At 34.5% G+C, this 15,444-nt stretch overlaps 1 protein-coding gene across 1 annotated transcript in view; it reads right to left on the bottom strand.

Annotated features, from left to right (window-relative positions):
• LOC111149014 (CCR4-NOT transcription complex subunit 6 like) overlaps positions 1 to 15,444 on the bottom strand; it is a 119,044-nt gene that overhangs the window by 43,926 nt on the left and 59,674 nt on the right. The window contains exon 5 of the mRNA XM_022505892.1: positions 12,064 to 12,153. Coding sequence (XP_022361600.1) covers positions 12,064 to 12,153 — 90 coding nt within the window. The remainder of the gene's footprint in view (positions 1 to 12,063; positions 12,154 to 15,444) is intronic.

The raw sequence follows: 15,444 nt of genomic DNA, 5'->3' as shown, positions 1-15,444 counted from the left end.
TATGGAAAGAGCCCAGATGTCCATCAACAGATGAATGGATAAAGAAGATGTAGTGTGAGTGTGTGTGTGTGTGTGTACACACACACATACATATATATATATATATATATATACATTTCATTGTATGTATACATCAAAAAACCCATAATCTTGCCATTTGGAATGATATGGATGGAAGTAGAGGATATTATGCATGGAAGTAGAGGGTATTTTGCTAAGCAAAATAAGTCAATCAGAGAAAGACAATTATTATATGATCTCACTGATATAAGGAATTTGATAAACAAAGCAGAGGATCATAGGGGAAGGGAGGGAAAAATGAAACAAAATGAAACCAGAGAGGGAGACAAAACAAACTGAGGGTTGTTGGAGTGGACCAGGGTGGGAGGGATTGGTTGGTTTGGTGATGGACACTGGGGAGGGTATGTGCTGTGGTGAGTGCTTTGCATTGTGTAAGACTGATGAATCACAGACCTGTACCCCTGAACCGAATATTACATTAATTTTTTAAAAATCAAATAACAATGTCAATAAATAAATAAATAAATAGGAAAAAACACATGTGAATGCATAATAAAAATTAATGAATTTTATAATGGGGCTTTTATTTCCTAATTTTAAATTTTATTTTATAACATCCATGCAAAACAAGAGATTAGAACTACATTATACAGAAAAAAAGAAAGCACTGGTTAAACATTAATTACTCAGATATGGTTATCAATACCATTGAACTAAAAGCTACCCAACTATCATATGAGAGAAAAGTCACTAAGATTTAACTACACTTTTACTTTTTCCTTTTAAGAACACTGACAATTACAGGACAATTAAATTCAAGTTTGCAGATTTTCCCAGGGAATATAGTGGCTGAGAAATGTATTCCTTTAAAACAAAACACTCTTATCTTTATCCAGCCACAGAAATTTTGACCAGAGTATTTATGATCTTTATAAGTTTCACTTTACTAATGATTTTGGTGTTCCAAAAGCCGATCTAAGGGATGCATGTTTTAGCATCCGTACTTTTCACAACGTGGAATGAACATCATTTTGCATAGTCCATATCTTGCCAGGAAAGGAATGAAGGTTATCATAAGATGACAAACAAACCATCCAGCTGAATCAACATATTGAATCCTGGAAAAAATTATGCCTGCCAGGAGTGCCATGCCACAATTATACCAACTATCTAAAAAATGGAAAGCCCAATATATAAATACAATGAAGTGTAAAAAAGGAACTTCCTAGCCGTTGGGTTCCTTATCAGTAAATGGTTAAAAATTCAGAAATCAAAAAATCCTCAAAATAAAATAAGTAAGATGATGCGGACATTCTGGTGCTTCCCAAAACTTTACTAACATATTTTAATTAATACATCATAATATATCAGTATAAGTAAAATGCATAGTATTCACCAACAATATCCAAACAGCGAAAATCCTATAAGAAACACTGGATCGCATCAGTAACCAGGAAAAATAAAAAGATGAGAGAGCATGTTTTTAATCCAGATTGTCCCCAAAATTTTAATATATGCGGAATTGATGATGGTGGTAAGATATGAATACTTGCATATATAGCTGGTATAACTATAAACCGGGAGCTATCTCAGAGAATAAGCTGGACCATCTTTTAAAAATCTAAACATCCTTGTCCCTATGACTCAACTATTCTATTTCCTGGGATCAGCCCTAACAGCTAAGGAAGCATTCAAATAGATACTCATTGCACTATTGTTTATAACAGCAAAATCAAGGGTAAACGACTAATATCCATTTTACAGAGGTCTATGCTATAGTTTTAAAGGATAAACACATGTCTGCTAAAGTGGAAAGCTATACAAGTAATACTGAGCAGAAACAACTAGAAAATATATAATGATGAGGCACCTAGGTAGTTCAGTCAGTTAAGCAGATGACTCTTAATTTCAGCTCAGGTCATGATCTCAGGGTCCTGGAATTAAGCCCTGCATTGGGCTCCACACTCAGTGGGGAGTCTGCTTGAGATATTCTCTCTCTCTCTCTCTCCCTCCCTCTCTCTGCCCCTACCCCTGCTTATGCATGCACTCTCTCAAATAAATCTTTAAATACATATATAATGATAAAATAGAGTATGTTTTATTTGAAAACATTTTAAAAACATGCATGAAAAGTAATCTCATAACATTACTACTGGTACAATTTTTATATGTAAATGTCTATAAAAATATCTACAAGAACACACATCCAACTTAAAAGCATGTTTACTTACCATGGATGGTACATGGAATTAAAGGTAGTGGTCAAATAAAATTTTAGTCTTAACAGGAACTTTTACAAGGAGAATAATATATTCATGTATGATGTATACTTTAAAATTTATGTAAGATGAAACTGCAACATCAGTTTAGGACAAACCATCAAATAAAGACTGTTTAATAGATATATACGGTCCTAGAAACGGTACTAGAATTTGGATCAGTACAGAAGTCTATTCTCATGAACAGAAGAGACAGCAGTTAACACAGTAACAGGTCTCTCGGGATCATACCTAAAATGTGATGAAACAGTAATCCTCCCATTTTTATCTCCCACACAAGCCCCACCAGGTGCTCCATAGCCCTGCCACCAGCCCTGGAGCCGTGCCAAATAGACTGGGGGCAGGGAGAGGGACAGCAAGAAAATCCTGATCTCTCCGGCCAGTGAAGCCAAAGAGAAGTACAGCAAGTATTAGGTGGGAAATTCACAGTTAGTGGCAGTGGTAATCCAACATGCTAATGGCAGTCTCTCTAACAAAGCCCAAGAGAGCCAACCCATCCCACCTCAGTGACCAGCAGCAATAAGCCTGGTTTGCCCACGTTAGGGTGCCAGCTAAGCCTAGAAGAGCCAACAGAACCCACATGCTAAACCCAAACTGGGCAACTGCCTGCTAAAATTGAGATATGATTTTATCAAGAGTCTCCAAACATAACATTCAAAATATCCAGGAGACAAGTGAAAATCACTTGTCAAACCAAAGACCAGGAATTATCACAAATTAAATGAGAAAAGACTATAACAGAGACCAACACAGAGAAGATTCAGATGTTAATGACAGAGATTTTAGAGCAGCCATCATAAAGCTGCTTCCAGGAGTTATTACAAATTCTCTTGAAGCAGGTGAAAAAATAGAAAGCCCAAAGAAGCAGTTCTACTTTTTGAAAAGATCCAAAGTGAAATTACTCAACTAAAAAATACAATAATCAAAATAACAAAACTCACTGGGAGGGCACAAAAATAAAGACAACCAAAAAAAAAAAAAAAAAAAAAAAAAAAAGAAAAAATATAAGAATTCAATATAAAAAAAAAAAAGGAAACAAAACGGGGGGGGGGGGTGGGGAGAGAATGAACAGAGCTTGAGAGACCTGTGGAACTGTAACAAAAGTTCTATGACTCATATCATCAGAGTCCAGAAGGAGAGAAGAAAGAACGTGGGTTTAAAATGTATTTTGAGATAATGGCTAAAATGTCTCAAATTTGGTAAATGACATAAACCTACAAACTCAAGAAGGTGAACAAACTTCAAGTAGAATAAATGGAAAGAAATCCACATGAAGAGACATCATAAACTGCTGAAATCCAAAACAAAAACAACAGAAAAAAAAACAAAACCAAAAAAAACCTCATGAACATCAAAGAGAAAAGACACATTAACTATCAGGAAACAATGGGTTTCTTCTCTGAAACCATGGCAGTCAGAGGAAGTGGCACATTTTCAAGTGCTGAAAGAAAGAACTGTCAACCCACAAATTCTGTATCCTGAAAAACTTCCCTTCAGAAATCAAGGGGAAACTGGGGCACCTGGGTGGCTCCATCGGTTAGGTGTCTGCCTTTGGCTCAAGTCATGATCTCTGAATCCAGGGATCCAGTCTCTGCTCATCAGGGAGCCTGCTCCTCCCTCTTCCTCTCCCCCTCCCCCTGCTTGTGCTCACTTTCTCTCTCTCAAATAAAGTCTTTAAAAAAGACTTTATTTTAAAATAGACTTTTTTAGGGGCGCCTGGGTGGCTCAGTGGGTTAAGCCTCTGCCTTCGGCTCAGGTCATGGTCTCAGGGTCCTGGGATAGAGCCCCGCATCAGGCTCTCTGCTCGGCAGGGAGGCTGCTTCCCCCTCTTTCTCTGCCTGCCTCTCTGCCTACTTGAGATCTCTCTCTCTCTGTCAAATAAATAAATAAAATCTTGAAAAAAAGAAAAAAAAAATTTTAAAGAGGGTGCCTGGGTGGCTCAGTCATTAAGCATCTACCTTTGGCTCGGGTCATGATCCCAGGGTCCTAGGATCAAGCCCCACATTGGGCTCCCTGCTCTGCTGGGAAGCCTGCTTCTCCCTCTCCCACTCCCCCTGCTTGTGGTCCCTCCCTCACTGTCTCTTTCTATCAAATAAATAAATAAAAATCTTTAAAAAAAAATTTTTTTAAGAAATCAAGTGGAAATAAAAATGTTATAAAAAAAAAACAAAACCATGAAACTTTGTTGCTAGCAGACCCGTCCTTAAAAAGTGGCTAAAGGAAGCTCTCTAAACAGAAAGGAAATGATAACAGAAGAACTGGAACATCAGAAAGGAAAGAACAAGCAATGAGTAAAATTAGGGCTAAACACAATGGATTATCCTCTCCAAGCCTCTTAAAATGTATCTAATGGTTAAAGCACAAGTTATAACATCTGTGTGATACTCTGTGTAGGTAAAGATTAGAGACAATTACATTTTAATAAAAAGTGGGGAGTGTAAAGGCACATAAATGGAAGTAAGGCAACAATAATGCACTTTAATTGATAAAACATCATTATCAGGAGACTATGCTAAATATGTATATTGTGATATTTAGAGCAACATTAAGAAAAGAATTGCAAATCAGAACTCTAAGTTTCAAAAACAGTATAAATAAAACAATGTAGAATTCTAAAAAATGTTTAAGTAAACCCCAGGAAACCAAGACAAGATAAACTAAGGAGAAACAAAGGAAACAAACAGAAAACAACTAAGAAAATGGAAGACTTAAGTTCTACAATCAATAATTACTGTAAATTAAATTATCTAAGTATACAAATTAAAAGAGCAGAATCCTGGCAGGACAGATATAAAGACGTGATACATGGCTCAACTGTATATTGTCTACAAGAAACTCATGTCAAATGCAATGACATAGTAAAGTTGAAGGAGGATGGAAAAAGATACACTATGCCAGTATTAAACAACAACAAATAAAAGCAGAGTGGTTATATTAACAGCAGCTAAAGCAGACTTTAAAGAGCAAGGAAAACACTAGAAACGAAGAAGATCATTACATAATAATAAAAGTTTCAAACAACCACATTAGAATGTAGTAATTCTAAATATGTATACACCAAACAATACACCTTCAAAACACACAATGCAAAAACTGACATGGCTGAAAAGAAAAACAGACAAATCTACAATTACAGTTGGGAATTTCTACACTATAATGTCAGTATTATTTTTTTAATTTTTTATTTTTTCAGCGTAACAGTATTCATTATTTTTTGCACCACACCCAGTGCTCCATGCAATCCGTGCCCTCTCCAATACCCACCACCTGGATCCCCCAACCTCCCACCCCCGCCCCTTCAAAACCCTCAGATTGTTTTTCAGAGTCCATAGTCTCTCATGGTTCACCACCCCTTCCAATTTCCCCCAACTCCCTTCTCCTCTCCATCTCCCCTTGTCCTCCATGCTATTTGTTATGCTCCACAAATAAGTGAAACCATATGATAATTGACTTTCTCTGCTTGACTTATTTCACTCAGCATAATCTCTTCCAGTCCTGTCCATGTTGCTACAAAAGTTGGGTATTCATCCTTTCTGATGGAGGCATCATACTCCATAGTGTATATGGACCACAGTCAAAAAAACAAAGAGGCAACCCACGGAATGGGAGAAGATATTTGCAAATGACAGTACAGACAAAAGGTTGATATCCAGGATCTATAAAGAACTCCTCAAACTCAACACACACAAAACAGATAATCATATCAAAAAATGGGCAGAAGATATGAACAGACACTTCTCCAATGAAGACATACAAATGGCTATCAGACACATGAAAAAATGTTCACAAACACTAGCCATCAGGGAGATTCAAATTAAAACCACATTGAGATACCACCTTACACCAGTTAGAATGGCCAAAATTAGCAAGACAGGAAACAACATGTGTTGGAGGGGATGTGGAGAAAGGGGAACCCTCTTCCACGGTTGGTGGGAATGCAAGTTGGTGCAGCCACTTTGGAGAACAGTGTGGAGATTCCTCAAGAAATTAAAAATAGAGCTTCCCTATGACCCTGCCATTGCACTACTGGGTATTTCCCCAAAAGATACAGATGTAGTGAAAAGAAGTGCCATCTGTACCCCAATGTTTATAGCAGCAATGGCCATGGTTGCCAAACTGTGGAAAGAACCAAGATGCCCTTCAACGGTTGAATGGATAAGGATAATGTCAGTATTTATAACAGCACTAGATAAAAAATTAGAAAAAATAAAGAATAGAATAGAACCCCCAACTAGCATGATCTAATTTAATTTACGTTTATAGAACCATTCACCAACAATAAAGCAAACCCCAAAAAATTTAAAAGAACTAAAATAATGCAGATTATGTTTTCCAACTGGAATCAGACAAGTATAACAGAAAGAACAAGAAATTAAACAACATGTTTCTAAATAATAAATGAGTGAAAGAGGATGTCTCAAAGGAAATTTTTAAAAAATACACTATGGACTCTGAAAAACAACCTGAGGGGTTTGAAGGGGCGGGGGGTGGGAGGTTGGGGGATCCAGGTGGTGGGTATTAGAGAGGGCACGGATTGCATGGAGCACTGGGTGTGGTGCAAAAACAATGAATACTGTTATGCTGAAAATAAATTTTAAAATTAAAAAAAAAAATACATCAAACAGAATGAAAATACAAACATATCCAAATTTGTGGGGTACAGCTAAAGTAGTTCTGAGAGGAAGAACTATACATGCTTGCACTTATAAAAAGGAAGAATTTCAAATCAAACTAAGTTTTTCCTTCAAATAAGAAAAAGAACAAAATAAAACCAAACAGATAGAAGGAATTACTAGGATATAAGAAAACAGAAAGTTTAAACATAAAAGAACAGAAAAGAGTATACAGTGCAAATTCTAACCAGAAAGAACTTGCATAGCTACATATTTTCATTAGCCATATTAATATTAAAGTAATAAGAATAGCATCAGGAGCTGATAAAACACTTCAAATAACCAGAAAAATGAAACACATGAAAATATACCCTCATTATATGTAATTAAAAAGAAATACTAAGAACAAAGAAGGTGATTACATAATGATAAAACAATCAATCCTTTTGATCCCTGCAAGAGCTATAAGAAATAAATCTACAAAGGGGGAAATTTTAACACATGTCTACAAATAATGAATAAAAACAAAGTACCAAGTATATATGTCTTATTCAAACAATAAACAAACTTAAACTAATATTTATAGAATACCAAATAACTACAAAATGCATATTCTATTTCAGTGCATCTTAACATTTAGAAAAATTAAGCATATGCTGGCTAATAAATAACACATTTAAAAAATTTTGATCAATTAGAGTACTCTCTGACCACAATGAAATTAAGCTAGGAATCAATAACAAAGAAAAATCTCCCCTAGAAATAAAGATACTTCTAAATGATTCATCTAAAAAGAAATGATGAGAGCTATTAGAAAATATAAACTGGGTGTGCCTGGGCGGCTCAGTCAGTTAAGTGTCTGTCTTCGGTTCAGGTCATGATCCCAGGGTCCTGAGACCAAGTCCTGCACTGGGCTCCCTGCTAGGCAGGGAAGTCACCTCTCCCTCTCCATCTACCTCTCCCCCTGCTCATGTTCTCCCTAATCTCACTCTCTCAAATAAAATCTTTATATAGATATAGATATAGATATAGATATAAACTGGATAATGAAAATAATACAAATTAAAACTTGAAGGATGCAGCTAAAAGCCATGTTTAAAAGGAGATTTATAAGTAAATAGTTTGAGAAAAAAAAAAGTCTAAAAGTTAATGATTTAGATGTTAAGAAGTTAGAAAAAGAACAGCAAAGGAAACCCAAAGAAAGGCAAAGGAATAAAAATAAAAAATCACTGATATTAAAAATAAGAGCACACCAATAAAGTTAAAAATTGGTTCTTTTTTCCAAAGAAAATATCAATAAATACCTGGGCAAGACTATGCATGAAGGGCAACATAAATAACTAATATCTAGAATGGAAAGAGACATCACTATATATCAAATAAACATTAAAAGATATTCTGAACAAGTTTATGTCAATAAATGTAAAGATTTAGATAAAATGGGCAAATTACAAAAAAACACAACTTTCAGAAACTGATAGAGAAATGAAGAATCAGAACAGTACTATAGTTACTAAAGAAATTAATCAGTAATTGAGAATTTCCTTCAAAGAAACCCCAGACTCAGATGTATTCTATAAGACGTGTAAGAAGTAAGAACACCTTGGGGCACCTGGGTGGCTCATTCAGTTAAGCATCTGCCTTCAGCTCAGGTCATGATCCCAGGGTACTAAGATCGGGTCCTACATCTGGTTCCCTGCTCAGTGGGGAGCCTGCTCCTCCCCCTCTCTCTCTGGCCCTCCCCACTTCGGACCCACACATGCAGGCACACACATGCTCTATGTCAGATAAATGAATAAAATGTTTAAAAAAAAAAAATCTCAAATATGCTTTCAAATAACGGAAAATAAATTTTATGATGCCAGTATAATCTTTTTATTAAAACATGACAAGGATAGTGAAAAAAGGAAAATATCAGCCACTCTCACTCAAACTCACATGTGAAAAATCCTAAGTAAAATATTAGCAAACTGCATAAAGGGATATATAAAAAACTATATTACAACCTATTTGAATTTATTTTAAGAATAGAAAGGTGGTATAACATGAAAATAACCAATGCATTTACCAAAGTAACAGATAAAGAACAGAAAATATATCTTCATCTTAACAGAGAAAGAGCATTTGAAAAATTAAACATTTGTCCATATTAAAAAATTAGAAACTAACAAACTAGGAACAGAAGAAAACTTATTAATCTGATAAACTTCCTTAACTTATATAATGGTGAAGTTCACATTTTTTTTTTAAGATTTTTATTTATTTATCTGATAGAGATCACAGGTAGGCAGAGAGGCAGGCAAAGAGAGGAAGGGAAGCAGGCTCCCTGCTGAGCAGAGAGCCTGATACGGGGCTCGATCCCAGGACCCTGGGATCATGACCTGAGCCGAAGGCAGAGGCTTTAACCCACTGAGCCACCCAGGCGCCCCTGAAGTTCACATTTAATTGTAATTAATAAAAGCTAATAAATTTTGGAATTAGACAAATTATCACTACTTTCAGTAGTGGTGATCTCAGCAAGTACTTTCACTACTGGTGATCTTAGCAAGTGCAATAAGACAAGAAAAAGAAATAAAAGATATACAAGAATTAGAGAGTAATAAAAGTGTCATTATTCACAAATTATACAATTGTAGAAACTGAAATAAAAATACATTAGGATTAAAAAGAGGTTAGCAAAAAAAAAAAAAAAAAAAAAAAGAGGTTAGCAAAGTGGCTGAATATGTATTTACCAAAGGCATTTACAAGTGTTCAGCAAAGTATATGAACATCAATAAATATATAAAACCCAACTATGTTCCATAAATAAGCAATAATAACCTTATTAAGATTCATTTCTAAAAAGACAGTTTATGAGGCCATCAGAAAGTCAATACCTAGGCTGGGTGATGGACATTGGGGAGTGTATGTGCTATAGAGAGAAAAATAAAATAAAATAAAAAGTCAATACCTAGAAAAAATGTAATAAAAAATGTGAAGACCACTACACAGAAACCTAAAACTCAATAGTGGGAGAGATTAGAGAAAGCACAATAAATCAAAGAATATTCAACACTGTTAGATTAAAAGATCCAGTGTTGTAAACATTTCAATTCTTTCCAAAGCAATCTATAGAGTCAATATATTCTCAACCTAAATCCCTATCTTTTGGGGAGGGGAGAAATTTGAAAAGCCAATTCCAACAATTTTAATGAAAATACCAGGTAAAGGAAGCATGGACCTAAAACTAGCTTAGACTTCAGAATCAAGTCAAGAGGGAAGACCTACTCTACTGAATCTTAAGACATTTTATAAAAATACCATAATTAAAGACACTGTTATACTGTCGTAAAGACTACTAGAAATGAACAGAGGATACAAAACATCAGAAATAAACCCATACATACAATGACAATTTATGATGGAAGATGGCAATAAAAAGCAGTAATGAAAGGACAGTCTTTTCAGTAAGTGACTCAAGGTCAATTTAATCTGTACTATGGAAAAGTTATGAAAATTGACTCCTGTGTTACACAAATTTCAATTCTAGGAAAATACTAGCTTTAAATATTACAAATGAAAGATGGAATTTTTAGATACAGGAAAATATATCCTTGAGCTTGAGGTAGGGAAAAATTCTTAAATAGCACACAAAAGCAATGCCATAATAGACAAGATCAATAAATTCAATTCTTTAAAATGTTTTCTGTTCATCAAAAGACAAATTAAGAAAGAGGAAAGGCAAACAACAGCATGGGGGAAGATACCAGCAATATATACACCAACAAATGACTTGTATCTAAAGCAATGAAGAACTCCTTAAAAATTACACACACATACACCTATCAATGGATCAAGTGGCTACATCTATTTAGAGAATGGAGATATGTATTTTTAAAGCAGAAAGGAAATAGTGTACACATACATAGCTAAATTAAACTTTTAGCCATATATTCTTTTTTTTTAAAGATTTTATTTATTTATTTGTCAGAGAGAGAGAGAGAGAGAGAGCAAGAGAGTGAGCACAGGCAGACAGAGTGGCAGCAGAGGCAGAGGGAGAAGCAGGCTCCCTGCCGAGCAAGGAGCCTGATGTGGGACTCGATCCCGGGACGCTGGGATCATGACCTGAGCCGAAGGCAGCCGCCTAACCAACTGAGCCACCCAGGCGTCCCTAGCCATATATTCTTAATTTGTTATTGAAAAGACTTCTCTTAAGTTTATTATCTCTCTCCCACCAAATTTTAGTCTTTATAGCCAAAAAATATTAGATGATACTAATTTGGTTTTACATTATTGTAAATATTACTTTTTAAAAAAAATTTTTATGTAGGTGTCTTCTATGATGGAGAGAGAATTAAAAAGAGTGTATGTTCTGTAAATAAAAATTAAATTTCACACTTTTCTTTAAAAAAAAAGGGGGGGTATAGACAACATACTGTGATGATGGCCTCATGCTAGAATCTAGATTTCTCTAGCTCTGTTTCAGGATTCTGTATTTTAGAAAGACATTATTCTAAGAAAAAGATCTGAATTTAAGCATCTACATACTTTTACTCATATTCTGAGTACTTAAGCAAAAAAAAGGTTGTGTCAATACTTAAAAGATTTCTTACAGAGAAAAATTTCCATTTGGAATACAACTATTTTAGTCAGACAGATCTGGTGTTCTTAATCAAAATCCTGCTCACGAAATCTCCACAACTGTGTAGTGAATCAAACTGTAATTTCATGCACAAAAAGTGTGTACAGTGTATGTGATCCACGTAATCTCCATCAAATTCAAGTAATTAATAACTATGTATTTCTGATTAAGAGCAAGAGAATCTTGGGTTCGCAGCTCTGGCATTAATCAGCTGTGTTAACTTGGGAAAATTAATTTATTCTCTGAATCTCAGAACTTGCATGTGTACAATATCAGTAAAAATTCAGACCTCTTAGATTCTAAGAAAAATTAAATGAGATAATTTAACTAAAGCTCCTAATATATTGCTTGGTAAATAGAAACCACTCAGTATATGAAAAGAATGTCCCACTACCATGGGATACAGTAACAGAAGAAAATCTAAAACTGAGAAGCTATTAAAAAGAAAAAAAAAAAAGGTCAAAGAGCATCTGACATATTAGCTTGTAGTAATACATGTAGAGTTCACTGACTGATCATTAAGAGTTACCTGCAAGATTGTCAAGCATGAAGTTCAGTAGCTTTCGGGTTCCATCTGGGTCCTGGTATAAATTGAGAATATCCTGTGATAAAGGATTGCCTAAAGCAGAATACAAAAATAAAATCTGTAAGACAGACAAATGTACACAATAAAATACTAATTTTGTAAAGTGAATTTTAAAGTATTTAATCTGTTACATAAATTTAAAGAAATTATGTGAATCTAAAGAAATACTTTAAGATAGTCATAAAATTTCAAAAATGTTCTTTCCAGATTTCACTGTTTATACTATATACGTACAATTTATGTTTGCCAAAATCACATATATAAACATATATATTAATCTGAGTCAATTCTGAAGTAATATCACAATTCAGCACCCTGAATTAACCTTTATAAGTTCTACTTTATCTCTGAAGACAATATTCTAACTGAAAGACAAACAGTCCTATATGAGAAAGAATGAATGCTATCATTAAAAAAAAATCTTTTTTTCTTCCTAGTTAGAATATTTATATTACATATGGTGAAAGGAAGACATTTCAAGTGAAAGGAAAACCTTGTACAAACATGAGTTGGTAAAATATGAGAGGAAAATAAGAATTTTTTCATGATGGTGATCAGGAATATCTGAGTACTAACAGTACAGATGTATCAAATATTTTTAAAAAAAACAAGCTATTGTTAAGTTTATATATTCCCTTCAGAAATAAAAGAGGAAGTCAGATAGGCATGGAACAACAGTCTTGCAAATAGTTCTGAAAAGACAAAAACCATGGAACTTCCAGAAACAAAGGTTTTAACTACTGAAGCAAACAAAATCTTCAACACACACTCAGCAGAACAACTAAAATTTAAAAATATTGACCAAAAAAGTAAAAGAAAAATGTAGGGTACTGGAACTCTCATACTGCTAGTAGAAGTATAAAATGCTCCAACTGTGGTGAAAATCTGGTTGGCAGTTTCCAAATGACTTGAAAGAGAAAAATGAAAATGAAAATGATCAGAAGTTCATTTGATCATTTTTCATATGAAAAATGAAATTTCCCGGTGTCAAGATATAGGCATATCTTAAGGTAGGCAGCGGTAACACATGTGTATACTTTTATCAAAATTAGACACAGTGCATACTAAAATATTGGGATATTTTACTATATGTAATTATAACTCAAAGTACTAGGTGGGGAAAAAAACTATGATCAACGAGTTAGGCAGTACATCAGACACAACTAAAAATAAAATTAGTGAACAGAAAAAAATACATTCAAAGAAACTACCGAATATGCATCACCAAGAGTCAGAAAGATAAAAAGCAGGAGACAGTCATAGATATGTTGGATAAGAAATCTTAACATGTATGAAATTGGAGCTCTAGAAATAACAGGAGTTGGATCTCTGGCTCAATATATAAAGAACTTGGAAGTTAGTCACTCCTGTCCCCACAATTGAAGTCATAAGGCAAACTGCTGTCAGAACACAAACAAGCAAATACAGAGAATCACAGCCGAACGGCAGCAAGAGTCCAGATACAGGAGCCCAGGAATAGAACTAGGATCAGTGGGCACATTTTAAGTCATAATGGACAAATTGCTGGAGGCTTGGAGAAAATTAGCTTGTGAGTTTAAAAAAAAAAAAAAAATCAAAGACACCCAATCTTAGGAGCCTCCGACAGGTCCCTGAGTTTTATTTCCAAGAGCCCCACTAGGTTTTTAATATAAAAACTGGAAACAAATTCCCCTTGTGTTTCTGGGGGCAATAATGCTCCCATTAACAAGTCCTGCATGCAAGAAAAACTATTTTAGCAGAATATAATCAGGTCAGTTTTTACCATTTAATCTCAAGTAAATACCCAACACTCCAGCCCCCTCTAACCTGATTTGGAGCAGAGAAAGTAGGAAGGAACAGATCTACCTCAAAGGCCCATTAAAAGACTGAGACCTAATCATAAAACTACAGGACTCTTCCTCTCTTTCCACATCTTAAAACCGCTTGAGTGTTGCTCCTGTGTAGTAAGATAATTATGGTAAATAGAACTATGAGCCTCAGAGTCTCTAGGAAAACCCAAAGGCAACAAAGGAGAAAAAACAAGAAAACTGAAGGAAATTTTAGGTTCTGACACACAACAGCAGCAAACAATAAACAATGGCTAGTCTAAGTCCTAGCCAGAAAAAGAGTTTGGAAAGAAGTGAGAAGATGCATTATTTTAAAAGAAAAAGACAGCAAACTTTCAAAACACAATTTTTTTTAAAATGACTAAACTGACCAAAGAAGCCCAATGTATACAAAGAAGTATAGGGAAGGATTTCATTTTCTTTGTACTGCAAACTAGAGAATGCCAATTGCAAGCAGAAACCTTTAAAACCTATTAGGGAAAATAACTAATTACTTAAAACAAAAACAAAACAAAAAACATGGTAATGGCAGTAAAATTCATTAGCAAGAATGGAAGCTGGACTACAGTGGAATAGTATTTTCAAAGGCTGCAAAACGGTGTTCCAGACTTCAACACTCCTCCATTAGTTATCAACAAAAGAAGTAATAAACAAAGTCAGTAAAGATGGAGATCAGAAAAACACATCAACCAACTTGACCTGATATTTATGTAATACTGAGGAAAATATACAATCTTTTCAAGTGTACATGAGCAGTCACCAAGACAGACCATATTCTGGTCCAGAAAATAAACTGTAACATGTTTTAAAGAAATGAAGTAAGAGCATACTGACATTAAAAAACTATAAATCAACAACAGAACTAGAAAATCTCCAAGTACTTTGAAATTAAACATCACACTTCTAAGTAATCCATGGCTCAAAGATAAAAATCACAAAAAGTTTCAATTAAAATGAAAATACATTACCAAATTATAAGATGAACCTAAGTATCTAGAGAGAAATTTGTAACATTAAATTCTTATATTGGAAAAAATATCTAAAATTAAGGACTTAACTTCCATATTAAGAATCTTAAAAAAGGGGTACTTGAGGGCTCAGTCATTAAACACCCGCCTTCAGTTCAGGTCATGATCTCAGGGTCCTGGGATCGAGCCCCCATTCAGGCTCCCTGCTCCATGGGGAGCCTGCTTCTCTCTCTCCCATTTCCCCTGCTTGTGTTCCCTTTCTCACTGTGTCTCTCTGTCAAATAAATAAATAAAATCTTAAAAAGAAAAAAAATCTAAAAAAAGAAGAGCAAATAAACACCAAAGAAATCAGAAAGAAAAATAAATAGCAGAAATCAATAAAATTTACAACCAAAAACAAGAGACTACTACTGAGCCTAAATATAGTACTCTGAAAAAGAGACAAAGAAAATTGATAAACCTATGCTTGATCAAGAAAAAAAAGGACAAAACTCATAAATATCAAGAATTCAATAAGGAATAGTTCTTGA

Source organism: Enhydra lutris, unplaced genomic scaffold, assembly GCF_002288905.1.
Source record: "Enhydra lutris kenyoni isolate GAN:26980312 unplaced genomic scaffold, ASM228890v2 scaffoldscaffold21, whole genome shotgun sequence".
Taxonomy (NCBI): domain Eukaryota; kingdom Metazoa; phylum Chordata; class Mammalia; order Carnivora; family Mustelidae; genus Enhydra; species Enhydra lutris.
Note: the sequence above shows the minus strand (reverse complement) of the source record. Positions and strands in the feature narration are given on the sequence as shown.